At 42.4% G+C, this 22389-nt stretch overlaps 1 protein-coding gene across 1 annotated transcript in view; it reads right to left on the bottom strand.

The window, feature by feature from the left end:
• Nucleotides 1–22389, bottom strand: part of Atp8b4 (ATPase phospholipid transporting 8B4 (putative)) — a 162392-nt gene that overhangs the window by 1773 nt on the left and 138230 nt on the right. The window contains 4 exon segments of the mRNA XM_038331376.1: nt 1085–1215; nt 4845–4983; nt 10403–10648; nt 16758–16841. Of these exon segments, the coding sequence (XP_038187304.1) occupies nt 1085–1215; nt 4845–4983; nt 10403–10648; nt 16758–16841 (600 nt within the window).

The raw sequence follows: 22389 nt of genomic DNA, 5'->3' as shown, positions 1-22389 counted from the left end.
AATTTCAAAAAATATTTAAGGATGAAACCTCATTTAGGTGGGTTTCCAACGTATCTTCTATCTCCCTGTAAAGGTTAAGTAGAGAAAATGATCAGAGGTTTTTCATGAGTGATCTCTTCTAATTTTCAGGTCTGAAGACACTCATTAAGCAAATCATAGTAATCATCTTTAACACAAGAAAAATGAGCATCTTCGGGTTGCCCATCATTTTCTTGGTTGCATTTAGCTCGGAACCAACAGGAAAGAACAGACACAAAGGACTCTGCCAATCATTTCACACTTTGCCCCCCCCCCCGGAATGTAAGGGACATCACAGCAAGAAAGGCCACGTTAGAGGCCTCATCCTCACTGATCTGGCCCCATTATCTTTCCTTATGGGATGATGCCAGTACGTTTCCCCTCCTCCTCTTCTCCAGGTCCTGAGTCCCACCCTAGCCCAGCATTGCTTTATTTGTCTTCTTTTACCTAGGAGCCGCCGAGAGCTATTCTATCTCTGGCCTAGGCTACTTTTTAACCTATGACCACCGAGCACTATTCTATCTGGTCTAGACTACTTTTTTACCTTTGACCACCGAGCGCTATTCTATCTGACCTAGGCTACTTTCCACACCACGTTCTTTCTGTTCTCCTTCCAGCTTTTTATTCCCAGTCCACTCAGCTGCTGCTGTTCCCTTTTAAAGTCTGCTCAACAGGCTAACTCCTCTCACTTATTTGCTAACGATGAGACCCCTTGCCTTGACTTCTTTGGATTCCTTGTATGGTGCCCTTAGCTTTCCCTATACCTTGCTCTTCTCTTAAAGAAATACTACAGCATTATCCCAGTGAACTTCTTTTCCCAGAGTTGGGGGTAAAAATACTTTAACTCGCCACTCCATACCCACATTTAGCCTGCTACAGTTCTCTTCGCTGACATTTAGGCCTAGGACACTAGCGTGAGGAGGAGAGATTCTGTCTATTGGGTCCTGATGCTGTGGACGTGTGGGAATGCCACTGCTCATTCCTTGTGCACCTGTTCAGACAGAGAAGGACACCATCTGCAAGAGCCACCAGCCAGCTTCCAAGCACTCACAGTATGGCAACATACCTGATCACTTAGGCTTGGGTACAAATACATCTTCAGAAATCTGAATGCTACCACCGGCAGAACTGAAGCCACTGTGATCAAGAGAACAACAAGCCAGACGCACTTCTGACTCAAGGAGTGCCATGCGTTTCCTATCATTAGAGAGACACAGACATCCCAGGTATAAAACACTGCATCGTTATAAAATATTTATAATTACATAAATTAATTTACAATTATAGTTAATGATTATTAATTAAATTTATGATCATATAAACTTAAAGACAAAAAGCTTTAGAACTATTACAAAACCCTGGGGAACTGCTAGCCCGATCAGGCATCCCCTCTTCCACAGTCCATCCTGTGTGACTCAATTCCTTCTTTCAACCTTATAATCTATGATCAGATTAGAACTTCTGATTAGTGATTTGAATTCAGGCCCATTGTCAAGCAAGGGCCTCACTGACTGCCTATGTCATAGGGATGCACTGTATCTAGCACAAGGCTAACCCCTGAAATGCAGGGCAACAGCCCAGAAAAGCTGCCTCTAAAGGAGCTTGCTATTTCTTCGATGCTCCCTCGGTCATGCGCTAAAGATCTAAGGAGATCCTGGAGGCTGCTGGGTTGACAAAGAGTTCTCCATGACCACGGATGCATCTACCCAACATTAGAGATGGCGTGCTGGAGAAACCTATCGCCAAGCCTGAAGCCAGCTTCCAGACTTTACACTCGTTCTTCACGTATTTATTGTCTGTCTAATCAAGGGAGCAAGGGGTAGACAGGCAGACTTCAGGGGAAGACACCATCTCTGTCCCATCTCATTTTCTCTGGATTTATCACGATATCTTCAATAAAATGGGTCCTTACCTCCCTCCCACCCATGCACCTATGTTAACACCATTCAAATGGGATTTGGATATGAGAGCTTGGCTACTGATAGCTATGTCTGCCCTCTCTGGCTTCGGAGAGTAAATCTGTCTACCAAAGAGCACTGGCTCCAGTTGCTGTAAAACAAGGGCAGAAGCAAACTTGACCCAATCAATTAGATGGTTTTTTTTTTTTTTTTTTTTTTTTTTTGAGCTCCTTGATGCTCATTACCCACAGGCAACGCTTAAAAAAAAAAAAAAAAAAAAAAAAAAAAAACTTTGCTTTAAGGCCACTTCCCGCGACCCATCCCCTGCTGCTAGTTACTGAGGAAAAAAACTTTTTTTAAAGAAAACCCAATGTTGATCTAACTTTTGTAAACTTTCATTGGATCTCAGTAATTAATTCATGGAATGGCATGCACTTAACTAAAAGGAATTAGTCTGTACACAAACTACATTCTCCAGGGAAGCAGTCCCATTTTGCACGTTAGAGTGGTCTTTAGGATTGGAAACGCGTAAAATGTTCAAATCTGGTAACACAGAAGCAAATAAAGCGAGACTTAGAAACAGTTCTCGAGTCTCCCTTTCCTAACTGGCGTGTTCCCATGACTAACCAACATGTTTTTCCGCATGATTGGAATCTTTTAGTAAACAAAGTATTAGTGGTGTATTGAGCAAGACTGTTAGGATGTGAAGAAGTTACTGTACATGTAAGCAGGGACAAGGTTGAAGAACAGTGCCTGGGCACAGCTGAACGGAAATAGAACCCTAGCATCAGTGAAGAATCCACTTCAGAGTCGATCTGATGTCACATCCTGCACAGATCAGTCTCGTGAGAATAGTTCTCTAGGCTTGATGTGGGAAGTCCTTCTGTATATATGTTGCTTTTATTGGTTAATGAATAAAAATATCTGCCTTGGCCAGTGATAGGGTATAATAGAACAAGGCATGGAAAACTAAACTGAACGCTGGGAGAAAGAAGGCAGAGTCAGCAAGAAGCCATGTAGTCCCACCAGAGACAGATGCTAGATGGACCTTTACCAGGTATGCCACAGCCACGTGGCGATGCACAGATTAATGGAGATGGGTTAGTTTAGGATATAAGAGCAAGCTAGAAATACACTTAAGCTATTGGCCTACCAGTGATTTAATTAATGCAGTTTCTGTGTGATTATTCCAAGTTCTGGGCAGCCAGGAACAAACAAGCAGTCGGCCTCCTACTACATAGACTGGGATAATCATAGGATGGATTTGAGGTGCTGTGCTGCCTGCTTGAGCTCACGAGACTTGTCTCTGTGCATCATTCCTTCCTAGGTTGTTGAGGTGAACTCCAAAAATCTCTGCCCTTCACTTACTCACCTCTACTAGAGAATTAAAAACTTCTTGGAAAGTATATTAATGGTTCTTGTGTAAAAGTTGGTGGCCTTTCCAGAGTCATTTGGAAGTGTGAACTTGAGCACAGGAACACCGGATGTGCCCTTCTTATTGAATAATGCAGTCTCAAGACTTAAAGGGATTTTAAGGGTTCCTTGATATCCCATCAGACAGACATTCAAATTCTCCCACAGTACTCCCAAACATAATCATCAGGTTACAATTTCTTGAAGGATAGCATTATTCTGACTAGTTTTTATGTCATCTTGCACAAGCTAGAGTTATTTGAAAAGAGAGACTGAGAAAAATGCCTCCATAAAATTGTCCTATATGCCAGTCTGTGCAGCATTTTCCTAAGTAGTGACTGGTGTGAGTGGGTTCACATTGTGAGTAGTGCCACCCCTGGGCTAGTCATCCTGAATACCATAAAAAAAATCAGATTGAGTCAGGCATGGTAGCACAAACCTGTAATCCCAGCACTTGGGAGACAGAGACAGGTGAATTTCTGTGAGTTTAAGGCCAGCCTGGTATATAAAGAGAGTTCCAGGATAGCTAGGGCTGTTATATAGAGAAACCCTGTCTCAAAAACAAAAAGAAGGAAGGAAGGAGAAAAATGAAATGGAAAGAAAGAAGGAAAAGTCAGATTGAAAAAATCACGGAGAGCAAGCCAATAAATTATGTTCCTCCATGGTCTCTGTGTCAGTTCCTCCTGTGTCTGGGCTCCTGCCTTGAGCTCCCCCTGACCTCCCTTCATGATAGACTGTGATGGGAACACATAAGATGAAATAAACCCTTTCCTCCCCAAGTTGCTTTTGGTCATGGTATTTATCACAGTAACAGAAACCCTAAAACAAACAGTATCATCAGAGTTAATATTTATTTAACTAGAATACATCTTCACATTTCATATGTAGCAACTCATTTGATCTTCAATTCTTTCTATTGAAAATGGGAACAATTAATAACCCAGTTCATAAATAAATCCTAAATCATGGAAAGGATAGAAAATGGGTTCAACATCACTCAATTCATTAAGTGGTGGAGTTGGTGTTTGAAGCCTGACTATCTATTCAGCCATCCCCTCTGGCCACCTCTGGAAGGATATTCAGACTCTACAGAGGACAGTAATACCTGCAACATTTCTCTTTTGTCTAAATCCTGGTAGTGTCTATGGTGGAGCTTTGACAGATATGCTGGTGGTAACCCGGTATAAGGAGAACTGGGCACTTTTCCCTCTATTCTCTGTGTAGCAAATGAACACTTCACAGCCTGTACAGTTGTCCCAACACACAAGCTATGCCCTTTGTTTTCTAGGGCACAGCGCGTGGCATCTGGGCTGTTAGCACCTCTAAGTTGCCCCCCGGCAAGGAAAACAGCAGTCTCTTGGGATCCCCTTCAAATCTGAAAGGCTTCAGAGACATGAGTCAACGCCTAAGAAAAAGGTTGTTAGCCACTTCTAGTCCCACATAACACAAAACCAGGTCACAAAGACAAAGAACTTTCAGTGTGACCCAGGGCCTCACAATGGTAGGGCTCCTTACCAACAAAGGGGAACTGGTGCGGGAAGATTCTAAAGACGCCGTTACTGTGCATGGCCAGTAAAATGGAGAAATAGGTAGCCACACTGCCCCAGATGAAGACATGATTAATCACCGTCCAGTAACTGGTGTCCAAGGCTATCTGCAAATACAATCAAATGCAAAAAGAGGAGTCACTGTAAGTAGAAGCTTGCCCCAAAGACTGCTCTGAGACTGCCAGGCCAGCTGTGCACACCTCCACATCTGCACACACACCAGGAGACCGACGTGTCAGACAGTGGCTGGAGCTCAGCTCTATGGGCAACTGCATCTGCCAAGGCTGAAACAGCCTCAAGGAGTGGAACGTTAAGGGTCTTATTTTTTAATGAGAAATAAGATAATAGAATGATTTTCTAAATTGCTATCAAAATATTTCTATTGGGAAAAATCATGTAATGGGAATAACATCTTATGAGCTGTGTGTAAAATTTCATAAGCTGTTTTTACACATGTAATTTTTTATATGAACATTCCCACTCATTTTGATGGCCCTTGTCTTCATTACTCAAATTACAGCAATGAAAAATCTTTGACGTTTTTGTCATAAAATTTTTGGTGACCTGGGAGTGTGTTCCCAAGCCCTTCTTCCCTTGCGGTGTCTTGTATGGGGATGACAATGTTATTTACTCGGCAGAGGCCGCAGAAGATGTGCAGGTAAAAGATCATAGACCCCTTCTCTGCCTGAAGGGACTCTTTCTGTGACATAAACATATCCTCTGTTGACATGGAAACAGGCTCCCCACCCCCCACTGCAGTTTGCTGCCCTCTGATGTATTGTAGCAGTGGGACCCTGGAAGCAGAAGATTTGAATGACAGGCTTGTTATACCTGAAGACAGACAGCCCGGCCGTCCACCCTGGTCACAACCTGCTAATTATCTAGTATTTTTGGTTACCAGGACACCAAACCAGAACCACAATCCATTTTCCCATCACCTGTCAGGTTCATCACTAGCAAAAGGAAACAGCCTGGTCCCATGTTACAAGCAGGAAGAGAAATTATAGCCCATGTAAAAAAAGGCCTAGCTAAAAGAACAGGTGTCTCCCATTGAAATGGAACTAATAAATGTGGCAGACAAGGACTATGGCAACAGTTAAGCATTGTGAGATCTCTTAAGGGGGTTCAATGCAAGCCTGAGGGGGAAAACACCACTTCTAATTTTAAAACTCGAACAGAAAACCCAAACAAGAATCACCATTGATGAGAGCTAAATTTATATCCTGGAGTGAACAAATGCAAACAACAGGGAACACAAACCAAGAAATGGAAAAAAATTGTGGACCTGTAGGTATCACATCTGAGAGCCCAATATGCAACTAACAGGATCTTTGAACAAAGTGAAGGAATAAGAAAGAAGTGCCCATTGAAGATCTGATAGAAGCCAAGCGCCCTCAGTCAGCAGAAGCCTAGGTTTTCAAACTGAGAGGACTCTTCAAATCCCAGGCAAATTAGTGGAGGGGAAAATCACATTCTGCTGGCATTAGAGAAATCAAATAAAGAGCATAAGCTTTTAGACCGAAGGGGTATTGAGGGGAAAGGATCAGCTGACATCACCCTACCACCATGGAACCAGGAGATAGAAATGTAGCGGTACAGTTGACAGGGGTTCCAGGTGGGGTGGAAGGAGCTCTCGTGCTCAATAGTCCTGTTCTCACCCAATATACTGTTTAAATACGAAGATAAAGAATATTTAAGCTCAAAATTTTAACATCCAAATCCCCTTTCTGAACTAATTCCTGAAAGATATTGTTGTACCCAAATAAATCAAAACAAAAACCTCAGAACAGTTGTAGCATAGAATTAAAAAAAAAGGTGGATCACAATGATTCTAGTAAATTTATAATTAGTTCTAAATAAATAATGATGCGAGCATTAGCTAAAGTGTCAATTTGAAAAGAAATTGGAACCTTCAAAACCTATGCTAAAGGAGTATTCAGTAGCATTCTGAATCAAAAACATACCATGTAAACACATGTCAAAATTAAAGAGTAAAGACAGAGAGAAAAAGGCAAAAATAAAACAGTCCTAAACTACAACCCAGCCACAAACCCTTTGGAACACAATGTTGCCGGCAGGATAAGCTGGTGAAATGGTGGCCCAGGGCTTGTGGGGGTAACCAACCAATATCTTATTTGACATAAGGCCCACTCCATGAGATGGAACCCATGCCTGACACTGCTTGAGTAACCAAGAATCTGAGACTAAACAGCACAGGGATCTAGTGTAAACCCAAACACCACTGTTATACAAAAAAAAGTAGCAATAACATGACCCCTAATGACATTCTGCTGTACTCATAGACCAGTGCCTTGCTTGGTCAGCATCAGAGGAGCCTCCTCCCACACCAGATGGGAGACCCACAGCCAGGCATCATTCAGAAAGTGAAAGACCTTGGAACACTCAGCCCTAAGTGAACACCTCTATCAAATCCTTCTCCTCGGGGTAACCAGAGGAAGAGGAGACAGAAAGAATGTAAGAGCCAGAGAGGAAGGAGGACACCAGGAAAACAAGGTCCTTTAAATAAACATGATTGACAAACATGAATACAGTTTTTGTTTTATTATATATTATAGTATAGTATAGTATGTATCATTCTCCCTTAGAAGCCTGTTGGTTTTCTAATAAGAGACAGAAAAGGAGTGGACCCAGAGGGGAGTGATACCAGAGGATGGCGAGAAACTGGGAGGAATAGAAGAAAGGGAAACCATAATCATGATATCTTATATTAAAAAAAAATCTATTTCAATAAAAAGAAAAGAGTTTAAAAGGCCAAATTTGTTTCATTAGAGGTAGATGAAGAACGATCTAGAACAAGAGTGTAAAATGTTTGGTGACAATTAAAACTACTTAGAGATTCCACCCCAGTTAAAATGGTTAAGATCAAGAAAGCAGGTGTCGGCAAACGCTAGTGAGGTGTTGGGAAGAGGGGAACCCTTCCACGGTGTTAGCAGAAGTGTGACCTGTTGTTGCTACTGTGGAAATCAGTGTGGTACTATGCAAGAAGACTTAAAGGAAAGCTATTTGGTCCAGCTGTAGTATACACTGCTGAGTGTCTATAGAGATTGAAGCCAGAAAGTACTTGTGAAAGGCGGGCGGGAACATACATGGATGGTATAAAGGAGAAGGGAGGAAAAACTTAAAATGAAAAGGAGTTTGAATGAAAGTTCCCTGTTTTGGTGGAGAGTATTGGTCCCAAAAGACAAGAAGTATTAAACAAAAATATCAGTGCCAGGCATGAAATATTCCCTATTGTTTTGAGTCCACCCCTCACACAACACAGGCTATCACCATTGCTCTTGGTTGCCCACCATCACTAGATAGTAAGACCGTATGCTGAAAACACCACGTGCTTTGGTTGCAGGGCATACAGAAATCAATTTCTCACTGACAGGGAAACTTCCTCCTTGCAGGCTACCTTACATAGTGCCAGTAGGTACTATGGAGAGTTCTAGGTGGAAAAATGGCTGTACCCAGTGCTTGGACCCTGCATGCTACAGTACAAGCTGTCAGACTAGAAATGGAATCAGCCTAGCTGTCCATCAACTCACAGACAGACAAGGAGAACGTGATACATACACACGGCGTTCACGGGTGCAGAGTGGCTGTGCTCCAGAGAAGAAACATAAAGAACACAACACCTCTCTCTGACTCTCCCTGGAACCTCACAGACTTCTCTCAAGGAAACATCAGACAATGCAAACTGCAGCACAGTTTACAAACTCTCGACCACCATCCTTCAGATTTATTTCAGATGAAGAAAGACCACAGAGCCGTCAGAGGTCAGAGACGATGGCAGCATGACAGCGAAGTACCCTGTGGAACCCTGTGTTGGACACTGGAGCAGAGAAAAGTTATTAACAGAAAAGCTAGGGAAGTCTGAGCCATGCCTGCAGTTTAGGTAACAATACTGCATCCATGCTAATTTCTCCTAATTTCCATAGGTGCCGTCATGGTTGTGTGTCAGGCTGAGCAGACACAGGCACTGTCATTACAGTGTCAACTCTTCCGCAAATCTATACTTATTTCAAAAGAAATGTTTTATTAATTATGCTTGTTTAAATTGTAAATGTAACAAAGACTTTTCAGTGCACATCAATTATTTTCCAGGCAGCCAGAGGCTGTAGACTGAACACCGTGAACTAATGGTCTCTTAAGGCCTGGCTGAGAAGGGGGTTTTACACTCATCTGATGAAAATAATCTATTTGGGAAGATGTTTTGCAATGAGTTCAAAAAGAACATCAAACTTCCATATAGTCTTGGACCTAGAATTCCCCTTTTAAGAAGACAGCCTGGCTGAGCATGGTAGCGCATGCCTTTAATGCCAGAACGTGGGAGGCAGAGGGAGGTGGAGCTCTGTGAGTTAGGAGCCAGCCTGGTCTATATTGTGAGTTCCAGCCCAGACAGTTGAGACCCTGTCTCAAAAAAAAGTAAAATACCAATAAAGAATATGCTTTAAGGCAATAAAGAAGCATTGAGGATTTGGCATATGAAAGTTTGTCACTGTGCTGTTTCTCATAGTAAAAATCATAAAAGGAATCTAACAGTGTCCTGGTTGATATGTTAATATGCTCAAGTATTAGAGCCATAAAAGGGACATTTCAGAGAATAATCCACAGACAAGATACAAACTTAGGAGACAAAGATAAGTGGGAAACAAAATTATAAAATCACACAAAATTGATTTCTATAATTTTTGCCATGTTAGCACCAGTGTGGAACTGTGGACGAATTTTAATTTTTCTCTATGCTTTTCTGCTCTTTCCAGATTTATTCTATATGCCCAAGTTCTGTGTGTCGCCCCCCCTGAAGGGCCTTGTTTTTTTCTTAGGCTTCTGAACCTCATGAGAGACCACAGCCCATTCTGCATCCATTGTTGTCCTAGGCTTGGCACAGGGAACTGTTTCTCGGGCTGTTTGAGAACTAGCCTTAGATGTGTCTGAGACTGTAGACATAATCTGGAAAAGCAAGTCAGTTTTCATTATTCTTCTCTAGTGGTTGGGCACACCCTGGCAAACTCTGTTTATGATAGGATCAGAGAGAGGAAATTCCCTTTTTATTATCTCCCCCATTTATTTAATACTCAAGAATGCTCGTGTGACCTGTGACATGGGATCATCTGATTTTAACAGTTCACTTAATAACCCAAACCAAAGTAACACAGAGGTTGTATCACCCACCGTATCAGTTCGGTGCCACGGGTGGGTATTCATGGACCAGAAGTTTGTATGAACGCAATTGTACTAGAAAACAAACCAAATCACAACGCAGAAGAGCAAGAACTCCCCTATCAGCGTGTCTCCTTAAAGTGCCATTATTTGAGTAGCGCACTGAGCCTCCTCATGCATGGACAAAGGCGAGCACACCTACACACAAATGCATACATCTACACACAAACAGACGAAATTCCTTGTACTCCCTTAGAGTTATTCCAAGCCTGGAACCTTAACAAGCAGAATCAGCTGATAGTGAACTTATGTGTGAACATATGTGTAAACCAATCACACCAAGGCAGAGCCGCTTACCTGTACACTGACCACAATGACCAAGGATGTGGCCATGGTAACTGCAAAGGACTGGTAGTCAGCAATGTGCTGCCCGTCTTCTCCAGCCACGTTGTAAAAGGACCCATAGGGAATGAAGAAAAGGGCTAACGAAGTGTAGATTCCATGTGCCATACAGATGAAAAAGATACGCTTGTTGAAAAGTAGATTCAGTTGTCCAGGTTCGTAGAGCTGAGGATAGTCCATGCTGTTCTGGTCGCTCACATCCTACAAACAGAGTGTAATTTCAGAGAAGAGTCAGGGAGGCCCTGTATTCCCTATCCTCAGAAACAGACAAGGTCATTGTAAGCATCTCCTGTTACCTATTACTCACTGGGCTAGAATAAGACATTACCATGTTTTTATTCCCAAAAGAACCTATCTACCAGATTACAAATGACCCCTACTTTGATATGAAGACTTTTCCATCCCCAATAGAAACAGAGGAGAGGGCACCCAGATCTTAAACAGCAGAGGCAGGATTTGTCTGAACTTGAATGCAGATATTTGAACTCCAGTCAAAATTTGTTTGCTACATCCTCTACAGGCTGCTATGGCTGCTGCCATCTTGAAAGGATTGAAGCTCCAGGATTCCAGCACATTATGTATAGCGATGGACCATAAGGAAACTGCTAAAATAATCTGCAGAGGGCTTCAGAGTCAGCATTGGCCCTCTGGGCATGAGGTGAGCAGGAATGATGAGAAAGGCGGGGGGGAACCCATGTGGTGTTCAAAGTGGAAAGGGGGCTGAGACTAAACATTTTGCCCAGAGAAAATTTAGCAATAAATGCCAAGGGCTCAGGACAACAGAAACAGACAGAATAGGAAGCTCCAGATTTAGCAGCCACCAAGTTCTAGAAAAAACTTAACTGATTTCTCTAAAACTTAATGGACATATGAATCTAGGAAACAGATTCTGCATTTCTGGCTGTCTACAAAAATGATGCTAAAAGCCACAGTGTGAGCATCAAAACGAAGGGACAAGACTAAAAGATGGCCAGCGTAGAAGACTGGACAGAAACAGAAGCCCAGCCAGGGAATGGTGGCTCATGCCTTTAATCCTAGCACTCAGGAGGCAGAGGCAGGCAGATCTCTGAGTTGGAGGCCAGTCTGGTATACAGAGCTAGTTCCAAGACAGCCAAGGCTACACAAAGAAGCCCTCTCTTGAAAAATAAAAGAAAAAAAAAACACAAAAACCATATGTAGAGAAGAAGCAACCATGAAGCCATGGATGATAAATTCTAGAAGTCTAACACCCCTTCATTCTTGTCAAATGGCCCAGACTGCAAAGAATGGGGTTCTGTGAATCCTGACATGTTCTCTTTAAGAAGTCCTCCCTGCAGAAGCCGTCATATGAGTGTACTTTCTTCTAGAGTGGTGACTAGTACAGTTACAGTCACAAGCTCTGAAACCACAGTGATGAGCTGAAGGCCTGGTAACAGGTTTTGGCAGTATGTAGTCTTGTTACTGAACCCAAGTCTTGGTTGCTTCATCTGTAGAAATGCAGACTGTAGTACCTCCCACACAGAAAACCACTGTCATGACTAAGAGATGTTTCTGCAGAATCTTTGCCCCGTACTAAATGGTCAATAATCTATGCTCTAACATAAAATGTTGATGAAATGATGGTGATAATAAATGATAATGATAGTAATGATAATGATAGTAAAATATAGCGGCCCAAACTCAAGTGAGCTCGGCATGGTCTTAGTTCCGCCCCTTATCGGCTGGTCGGTCTGTGACTTAACCCCCGGCCTTGCTCCTTTCACAGACTGAGTGACACCAGAGATGACCCCTGCGGCCTTCTGGCCCAGCATCCATAACTCTGCCTTCAGCTTAAGTGACACCAGAGATGACCCCTGCGGCCTTCTGGCCCAGCATCCATGACTCTGCCTTCAGCTTAAGGGCCAACAAAGACAAACCAAAAGGGGAGAGGAACAGACATTCAAGTTGATGTCAATCAGGAGGCTTATTATATTTTGTTTTGCTTTGCTTTGCTTTTTTTCACATTGCACAATGACTGTTTTTGGATTCTTCTTGTTGTTGTTTTTTTCCCAGAACTGCTTTATTTTTACTATTTGATTCCACATTGTGGGCAGCTACAAAGCACCAAGAAAAGAAACAGTTGTGAACAGCAGCACTTGGAAGAGCGTGTGCTTAATTAATCCTTTACATCTAAGGTCTTTTGAAGTTCAGGACTTTGTGCGGATGCCCTTTTTACATATGGACAGGGACTCAGAACCAACTACAAAGAGCCAGAATGGGAGAAGGGAGTGACCTCACAGCGCGAAGATGTGCATTGTGCAATAGATAGCTTTGGGCCAGAAAACGAAGTCTAGTAAACAGGTCTAATAACAGATTGGAGAAAATCTGGTCTCAAAAATACTTCAAAAAATGTTTTAAAGTAATACACTTTAATTGTGCCATGGAAACTCTACTGGCTAGGCTTCTACTTCCCCACAGGCAGCCAGACTTCCTTTCTTGCCAGGAAGTACGTTCCAAACCAGAGCAGGCTACGAAGCACCATTCTGGTAATTGGTTTCTCCCCACTCTTTCGTCTCACACACAAAAACACTGAATAAAGTCTGTGTTTTTTCTCTCCATCACTGAGGGCTTGTGTATGCTCATCTCTCTTAGATGGGCCGGTTGGTGCCCTGGGGTTGCTCTGTACTGGCCACGGGAGGCCTCGCTGTACATGCTGATATTTTAGACACTGCCCTTTCTGTCCCTGTCCCTTTATTTTTCCATAACCCTGCATGGCTCTGTCCAAGCCCCCACAGGCTAACACAGCACTTCCCATCATGTGGTCTCAGAGGCACTAATTCTGAGACATTTTTTAATACTTGAAGCCAGAGCAACAGGTTCACAAAGTGACCTAAATGGAAGAACCCTCCAGAATAAGGTTTGTTAGGAGAGAGAGAGAGCCCTGTTAACTATGAAGGGGGTGGGGAATGACAGGGCTTGAAGTAGGAGAGCATTAGGAAATACAGACACTACCAGGTCCCAAAGAAACCCAGGACAAGGCTCACTCAGTACCTGTGGCTCCTCCCAGAACTTCTCACCCCGCCCCTACCTTAAAATTCCTCAGCCCAAGGACTTTGCTTCCTTTCTCATGGTTTCTCATTCCTATATAAACCTGACATTCAGTCATGTGCGCTCTTGGTCCTCTCTTGGTCCATTTGCCCTCACTCCTCTTCTCTCTCTCTCTTCTCTTCCTCTCTCACCCCCCACCCCCACTCTCACGGCCCAGTTCAGTCTAGACTCTTTCATATGCCTCTGGCTGCCCTCTCCCTTGTATCTACAATAAAATCCTTCTCCTCAGCCATACACAGGCTCAGTGAAGGGTCTTCGGAATCTGACCCTGGTCATTCAGGAAATAGAATCAAAAATCAATGAATAGGATCTCATTAAATTAAAATGTTCTTGTTCACCAAAGAAAACAGTTAATGAAGTAAAAAGAGAACCTACAGAATGGAAGAAAATTCATCAGCTACACATAGGACAGAGGGTTAGTGTCTGGAACAGGGGTTCTCTACCTCTAATGCTGAGACTCCTTAATACAGTTCCTCATGCTATGGTGACCACCCAAACATAAGATTATTTTTGTTGCTACTTTATAACTGTAATTTTGCTATTGTTAAGAATTGTAACGTAAATATATGTGTTTTCCAATGGTCTTGGGCAACCCCTGTGGAAGAACTCTTTGGCCACCCCCAAAGAGGTCATGACCCACAGGTTGAGACCTGCTGGCCTAGAATATACACACATTTCAAGAAAAGAAATAGCACAATTTTCAAATGAGTTATGGGTCTGAGTAGAGAATTCTCAATATAAAAGTGTAAATGGATAATAAACAATTAAATTTTTCAACATCCTTAGCTATCAGAAAATGCAAATCAAAACTACTTTGAAACTCCGTATCACCTCAACTAGACCAGCTGTCATCAAGAAAACATGTGATAGCAAATAGTGGTGAGGATGTGGGGACCAGAACCCTCATTCACTGACAGTGGGCGTGCAAACATGGGCAACAACCATGGTGAGGTACCTTTAAAAGCCACAAACAGATCTACCATGTGAAGCCTGGCAGATATCCAAAGGCCATATATCCTACCACAGAGACCCATGTTTATCCGTATTCACCACAGTAACTAGGATCTGCAAACAGCAGAGGTGTCTACCAGCTGATGAGACAATAATAAAAACGTGGTAAACATGCTCAGTAGAATTTTATCCAGTTGTACAGGAAACTGAAACTATGAAATTTGCAGGTGAATGGGTAGAACTGGAAAAAAATATATGGAGTGAGGTAACCCAGACCCAGAAAGACAAAAACAACGTATTCTCACTCATCGATAGAGCCGGCGTTGGCCCTTTAGATTTATGTGTTTAACTTGAGTACCCACTGAATCCAGGAAATTGGAGAGGGCCCATTGGTGGGGAAAGAAAGAGCTTAAGGAGGGAGGATAATAAAATACAAGCAATGTGAAGGAAGAAAGCAGAATGATGGGAAGGAAGATCTAAGTGGAGAAGGAATGGCAGGGTAGGATAGAGGAGGGAGCAGGAAGAAAGATAGCTAACATTAGGATGTTTTAAAGTAATATAGAAACCTATTCTTTTACAAACTTTCTACACACACACAGAAAGAGAGGGGGGGGGGAGAGGAGAGAAAGATTCTTAGAGAATAATACTTCTCCCAGAAGTCATATGTTGGCAAGTAAAAATTACAAGTACTAGGTGTGGGGTGCCTCTCATCGAATTCTTGGCCAGGGTATCCCGAAGAAGCCCAGAATAATAATAAAAAAAAAAAAACATTGTCATCGCTCTTGCTTGCCCACCAAACCTTGTTGGTGAGATTCTATTGCTGAAAACACCACACAGTTTAGTCATAAGACATGGAGAAATCAAGCTGTTTCTCAGGACAATTTCCTTCTGCAGGCTAGCTCACAGTTACAGAATGTGCTATGCAGGGCACCAAAGGAGAAAAGTCATTAATAATTTCATCCAACTGGGAAACCCTCAAACTACAATAACAATCAATCTGGCAAGATACATCCATTGGTCCAACAGGGGCACATACATTATAAAAGTAACCAAATGTTTCCTGACTGGATAAGACATGTTCCATGGAAAGCAACTCATGCACTCACAAGTCCTAAGGGTGAACCTAGCACTTTTATTTTGATAAATGGACATAGTATCAAACTGACCTCTAAATATGCATTTCTACACCCATGGATTAATGAAGCTCCCAGTCCTCATGAGACATGTGAAGTGGATGGTGTTTACTACAGAAACTCACAACTGGTCAAACACAAAGAATAATATCCATAATGTGCTCAGCTATAATGGGATATCTATATAACATGCCCTCACTATAAAGCTCAGGGAACATCACAAGAGAGGGGGTAGAAATAATATAAGAGCCAGAGGTCAGGGCTGGGTGGGGGATGGTGGAGAAAACAGTTTCTGGACATGACATGGCCACTGTACTCAGGAAGTCATGGTGACTGCGGTATCCTGTACAAGACTGCTATAAGGACCAATCCAGTCACCCTCCAGCCTGGGTAGGAGAGGGGCTCATGATGACAGTTGGTAGCTACTAGGGAAGGGAAAGTCATTCTGTAAGAATATGGCCTCTAGTAGGAAACCATGCTCCAGTGTGTGGCTTCACATCAATGTGTACACAGGTGGCATAAATTAGACCCTGTGGGTTATTAAGAGAGAGAGAGAGAGAGAGAGAGAGAGAGAGAGAGAGAGAGAGAAGGAAGAAGAAGAAGAAGAAGAAGAAGAAGAAGAAGAAGAAGAAGAAGAAGAAGAAGAAGAAGAAGAAGAAGAAGAAGAAGAAGAAGAAGAGAGTCAGTTGATGTTAAGAGGGTCAGTTGGAGTGTTGGGGTAGATCTGAGAAGACTTAGAAGTAGGAGTTGGGGAACAGTGAGTGTGGTCATAATACATTGTGTGTGTTTATCAAAGCCTCAAAAATTTAATTTAAAATATTGTATTTTTAAAAAGATACAATCATAGAAATTTGAGAAATGATGGACTTAAATGGAAGAAAAGACTTCATGCATGACTTCTCAGAACCTTACATCAATGCTGTGAGATGTGAATCCCTAAGAACAGATAGGGCAAACTTGGATGGAGAACGTTTTTGGAGAAGCAGCAGGCAGGGGAGGGAACCCAGAAGGACTTGAGACCCATGTAATACTTCTTTTTAAAACTGCATTCCTAGGGATCTTCCCATGAATCAGCCTTCGACTTAAAAGCTAGTTAGCAATAGCTGAAAGATTCAACAGAAAAAGTAAACAACAAATACAGAAAAAGGAAAAGCACATACCTGGTCAAAAATCCCCATGGCTAAAACAGGTAGTGATGTGTAAACGATGTTAAAAAGAGTGATGAACCACTGGTCATAAACAGTCTGAAAAAAAGCAACACGTCCATGAGAAACACTGTCAACAGAGTGAAGATAGGCATTGGAGAAACGCCGTCCACAGAGTGAAAATGGGCTGTGTCGGAGCTAAGTAACTCAGAGTCAGGGGCAAAGACTGGAACTCTTCCCAGGTTTTCCCTCTTTGGGGGGTTGTTGGATTTTGAGGGTGCTGTCTTCTCTAGGTGTTTTGTTTTTTGTTTGATTTGTTTCTTATTGTTTTTAAGGAGAGGCCTTGGTCACTAGGTAGCCCAGGCTGGTCTCTAACTTGAAGCTATCCTCCTGCCTCTGGCTCCACATGCTGGGATCACAGGCATGCATGACCATGCTCAACTATTGTTCATCTCAGAAATGACATCATGTCCACCATGTGTGTCAGTGGGGGTGAGCTGTACCAAAGTGTGCAACATACCAAATCAACACACAACACCAGACATATGTGAGACCCCAGACCCTTGTAGTGGGTTACTATTTTATTCTTAAATATTAAACTATTAAGTTTTTAATAGCTTATGACAAGTTCAAATGCATGATCTAGGTGATATTCAAAGAATCCACTAAAGTATTTCCAAAGAAACACAGAAATGAGCCTTTTACCCCGACACTATATTTAAACCATTTCTTGGGTGCGGCTTATAGCAAAGGGAGCACAAATCCCAGGGTTCACTGCACTGAATGTAAACAAGACAATAAAATTATCTCTTACATGCACAGAGTAAGATGCCCAAGGCAGACTTGCATGGGGGATAGGGAATGCAGCTCAGTCTATGGAGTGGTTACATAACGTGCATGGTGCCGTGGGCTTAATCTTCGGTGCTATATAAGCCAGAGGTAGAAACACAGGCTTGCAGTCACAGCACCCATGAGGTGGGAGCAGGGGACTGGCAATTCTAGGTCACCCTCAACTACATAGTGAGTTTGAGGTCGACCTGCCCTAGAAAAAGACCCTGTTTCCAAAAACCAAACAAACAAAATCTTTACATAAGTCCTAGTAGAACAGTAAAAGAGAAATTGCATGCCATTTGGTTGATGGCATAGAAAAGCACAGAGAAAATCTTTAAGAGTTTTTTATTATAGGAACATGTAAACATTAAGATACAGATCTCTGGCTCCTAACCAGTGATTATCCTACCACTTTTATAACATTCATTTATTTATAATTCAGTGTGTATTGAGAAATCAATATGTACTAAATACTAGGTTCTGTGTAGTAATAACTCAACATGATCACTCACACAGGAATTTATAGAGAAATCTACATTGTAATGGCAAAGGGAAGAAACAATAAAGGGTCAAATTTTGATGGAGGAATTGAGTGAGCAGGTGAGCAAGAGAGTGAGTGAGCGAGCATGAATTAGAATATAATAATTAACAGGGAGGAAAGGAAATAGGGATGTGAAAGGGTTATCATTGTACAAGGTGATTACAGATGATCTAACAGAGAAGTGATATTGAAAGAAGGGAAGGAGGAAGGAATGAAGGGAGGGAGGGAAAGAGGGAGGAAAGAAAAGATTGAATGAACAGATTTCTAGCACAGGCATACTCCCATGATCCAGAAAGATGTGGTGAAGCGTACCTTAGGCAAAAAGCATCCATATGCCCAGCAAACAGCACACCTATCATTGACTGACTCAGAGTTACCAATAAAAGGGATGATAGACACCAAGAGCCAAGGTAGAGCAGCCAGGCATAGTGACAATCCTTTACAAAACCAGCACTTGGGGGGCTGAGGTGAGGGGGAGAGGAAAGCAAGTTTGAGATCAACCTAGGGAACATAGTCAACTACTGTCTTGATAGATAGATAGATAGATAGATAGATAGATATATAGATAGATAGATAGATAGATAGATAGATGATAGATAGATAGATAGATAGATAGATAGATAGATAGATAGATAGATAGATAGATAGATAGATGATAGATAGATGATTGATAGATAGATAGATGATAGATAGATGATAGATAGATAGATAGATAGATAGATAGATAGATAGATAGATAGATAGATAGATGAGAGAGAGAGATAGGGCCCTGAAGACAAGGTCACTGTGTGATTAACTGGTTAAAAGCAATAGAGGGTTGATACTAAACTGGGAATAGACTGAAGGACTATGATGCAGCAGCAGCAACCGAGGAGTCTTCAACAGCACTCCCAATAAAACGGAAAAGGCCCTGGGCCAATCTATCAGATTTTCAGTAGATTCTGAAACACAACTTCTTTGTGAGGAAGTGCTAATGCATTTGAGAACTCTAGAATGGAAGGAGTCAGAGATGGTAAAGTGGGCTGTACTTAGTCATATAAGTAAGGTGATCCTTTCAATTATGTCCTGGAGATGTAAAGCATCTTGAAGAGAAAATAGTCTAGTTTCTTTAGATGTTAAATCTGCATTTGAAGTATGCTGTGTCTTAGCAGCATCATTTATTTTTGAAATGAGGACAGATTTGTTAAAGAAAAAGAGAAGTGGAAGCAAATTCATCCAAGGCGGAACCTCAACCAACAAGGCTCTGTGGCAGTCTGCTTGACTAACGCAGACACACTGCAGTGCTGGCTACTGGACTTGGAGACATTGTTAGAATGTCTAGATTCTGTGGTGAGAGAAAGTCACCAGAGCATTGGCATCCTCAACTAGAGCTGAAGGGGGAATGGGGTGGGGGAAGGGCTGGCAAAGGACTGAGGAAATGTGTGAGGCCCTTTGCTGCCCATGGAAACCTTCTCTCCAGGAGATGGGAGGAGGTATGTGAAACTCAAGTGGTAAACAGAAGCTTACATGCATGCAAAGGCATAAACTTGGAAGATTCTGGAAGCCCACCACAACCCCCAGCTTTCTAAAAGGAAGAAAAAGGCACAGCAGCAAGAGAAGACCAGCCACCTGAGCAGCAAAGAGAGACTTAGACCACTCATGCTACCTTCAAGCTGTTCAGAGTGCTCCAGGATGACAGCTTTCATGAGGGTCACCATGTGGCTTTGTGGTGATGCTGATGTTTGGATGCCAACTCTGATTCTGTATCTCCTCACCCATGCTCCTGCTAGTAACCCTAATGAAAGCTCATTGGTTCACCTAGATGGACATCACTGTAATTGTTCTTTTGACCCAGTGTGGGTTCCATTTCATTGGTGAGTAAACATATGTGCTGTGTCTCCCCAGGAAAACTCTCACACAACAGAGAGAAACATTTTTATTATCGTTATCTGTGCTGGTTTGTAGATGGAAATTTCTATCCTGTCCTGTCTGCAGATATTCAATCCCAAATAAACACGCAGAGGCTTATATTAATTATAAACTATTTGGCCTATTGCTCAGGCTTATTACTAACTGGCTCTTACAACTTAAATTCACCCATAATTCTTATCTATGTTTAGCCTCGTGGCTTGGTATCTTTTCTCAGTATGGCATTCTCATCTTGCTTCCTCTGAGTCTGGCTTTGTGATTGTCTCTGCCTTTCCTCTACCCAGAATTGTCCTAGTCTGGTTGCCCCGCCTATACTTTCTGCCTGGCTACTGGTCAATCAGTATTTTTTTAAACCAATATGAGTGACAAATCTTTATAGTGTATAAGAGCATTATCCCACAGCACTGGTTAGTTTTTTGTCATTTTGACACAAGCTAGAGTCATTTTAGGAAAGGAAATTGGAGATTCCTTCCTCTCTCCAAAAACCCTCATCACCAAATTGTTCCCCAAATTCATGACGTCATCCTGTTCAAGGGCTGTACCCTTGAACAGTACTCACTCCCTCTCCCTTTTCCTGCAGCCCCTCAGATGGGTTACCTGTCCTCTGATTCCAGCCTGCTTAGCTTTGATTGGTCCTGAGGAATCAATTTGGTGTAGGTCTTTTCAGGAGTTTTTCTGAGCTAGTCCACTCCCATCACTCGTAGGGAATTAACCATTCACCTTAGGGCCTGCTTTCCCAGGTAATGGGCACCAGCTTGAAGCAGTCTGGAAGCCAAGAGTATCCAAAAGCAGAAAAGCCACAGCAGCCTTTCTCCCACAGGCTCATTCCAGGGCCAGATTCCAGGCCACTTGTTAGTATCATGACTCACCACATTTCAGGGCTTTATAACATTGACCTGTAATTGCTTACATGCGGGTTCCAAGCCCCATCCTATCAACCTGTCAGCTCCTGGAGACTTACCCATCTAGGAGCCCAAGAACCTAACTCAAAGTCTAGCATATGACAAGTACAAACAATGTCATAAAAGGGTTTGGTTTGAGGACACAGTGCTTGCCTAACATAAACAAGGCCCTGGGTTTGAGCATCAGCCACCAGCACTGGAAAAAAAACAGCAAACCTCTTTGGAAATGTATATCCCTGTATTTGCTGTGTGTTGCAGATAGAGGAAAGCTGTATAAACTCCTTCAACCCTCAAAAACATTTGTCTGTTAAAGAAAACACACTGGGAAATAAATAGGAGGTGTCTTGCTTTAGTTTTTTAGTTGCTGGTCACCATAATTAGCAGGGACTCACTAGGAGAATCAGGTAGAGGGGTCAAGCCTGACCAGCAGCCTGGCCTAAGGTTTCCACAGGGCACATCTGGATGCCAAAAACAGAGGAACTCCCCTGTCTTGTGGAAACAGGCTTCGGGTATCAGACCCCATGATGCCACTGGCCTCGAGGTTAGTCTCATTCTTTCCCATCACTTTCCAAAATTTCACTGTACGTTTTCTTGTATAATCTGACAAAACTTTCCCAGTCTTGACAAGATAATTGCTTCCATATTACATGGAATTTTTTTCAGATATGCATCTCTGTATCTCCCTGACAATGATAAATTGTCATCAGATAATATCATCTCAAGTGCCCTGTGCCAACACTTACACAGTTTTTCAAATGTGAATCTCCTAAACTGGGCCTCAGCAATGTTTGGAGGGAACAACTCATCTTTATTAAAGCCCCCAAAGGACTGAGTGCTTTTAAAATAAGTTACAGATATTAACAACAACAAAACACACACATGCATGCACACATACACACACACACACACACACACACACACACACACACTTACTAAACTCCAGGAAAATCATGTGTGCTCAAACAGGGGGTCAGTGTAAGGCATGCCCTGAAGAAAGAGCCATGATCCAACCTTTATCCAAACTCTGCTAAACTAAAAATCCAGCTGAAAATATCATCAGGACAGGTTATGTTTATTTGTTCCTCAGGGGCAGTTCACTTGGGGTACTTGGTGGTACTTCTGTGGAGAAGGCAGACTCAGGCTTCCAGATGATTCTAGAAGGAAGGCAGTTCACCTGAAAAAGCTTGTTTGAGCAGAGCAGCCAGAGAAATAAAGGGGCAAGAGTTGCTCTCCTGACCGTGCTCACCACTGATCCCCAGCTCTTGAGGGATTCAAGTTCTTTCTTTGTAAAATAAAAGTTTACACTCCCTACCTCCAAACTCTCAGGCAGAGCAAAGGGTCTACTTTCAACAAGACATACTCTTTGGGAGCCATTAAGATGGCTCAGCAGGTAAAGTCTTGCCTGTCTACCTGATGACCTGAGTTTGAGTACAGAACCAACATGGTGAGGGAGAGAAGAGACTCC

The sequence above is a fragment of the Arvicola amphibius genome, chromosome 5, assembly GCF_903992535.2.
Source record: "Arvicola amphibius chromosome 5, mArvAmp1.2, whole genome shotgun sequence".
Classification (NCBI taxonomy): Eukaryota; Metazoa; Chordata; class Mammalia; order Rodentia; family Cricetidae; genus Arvicola; species Arvicola amphibius.
This window is presented reverse-complemented; position numbering and strand designations above follow the sequence as displayed.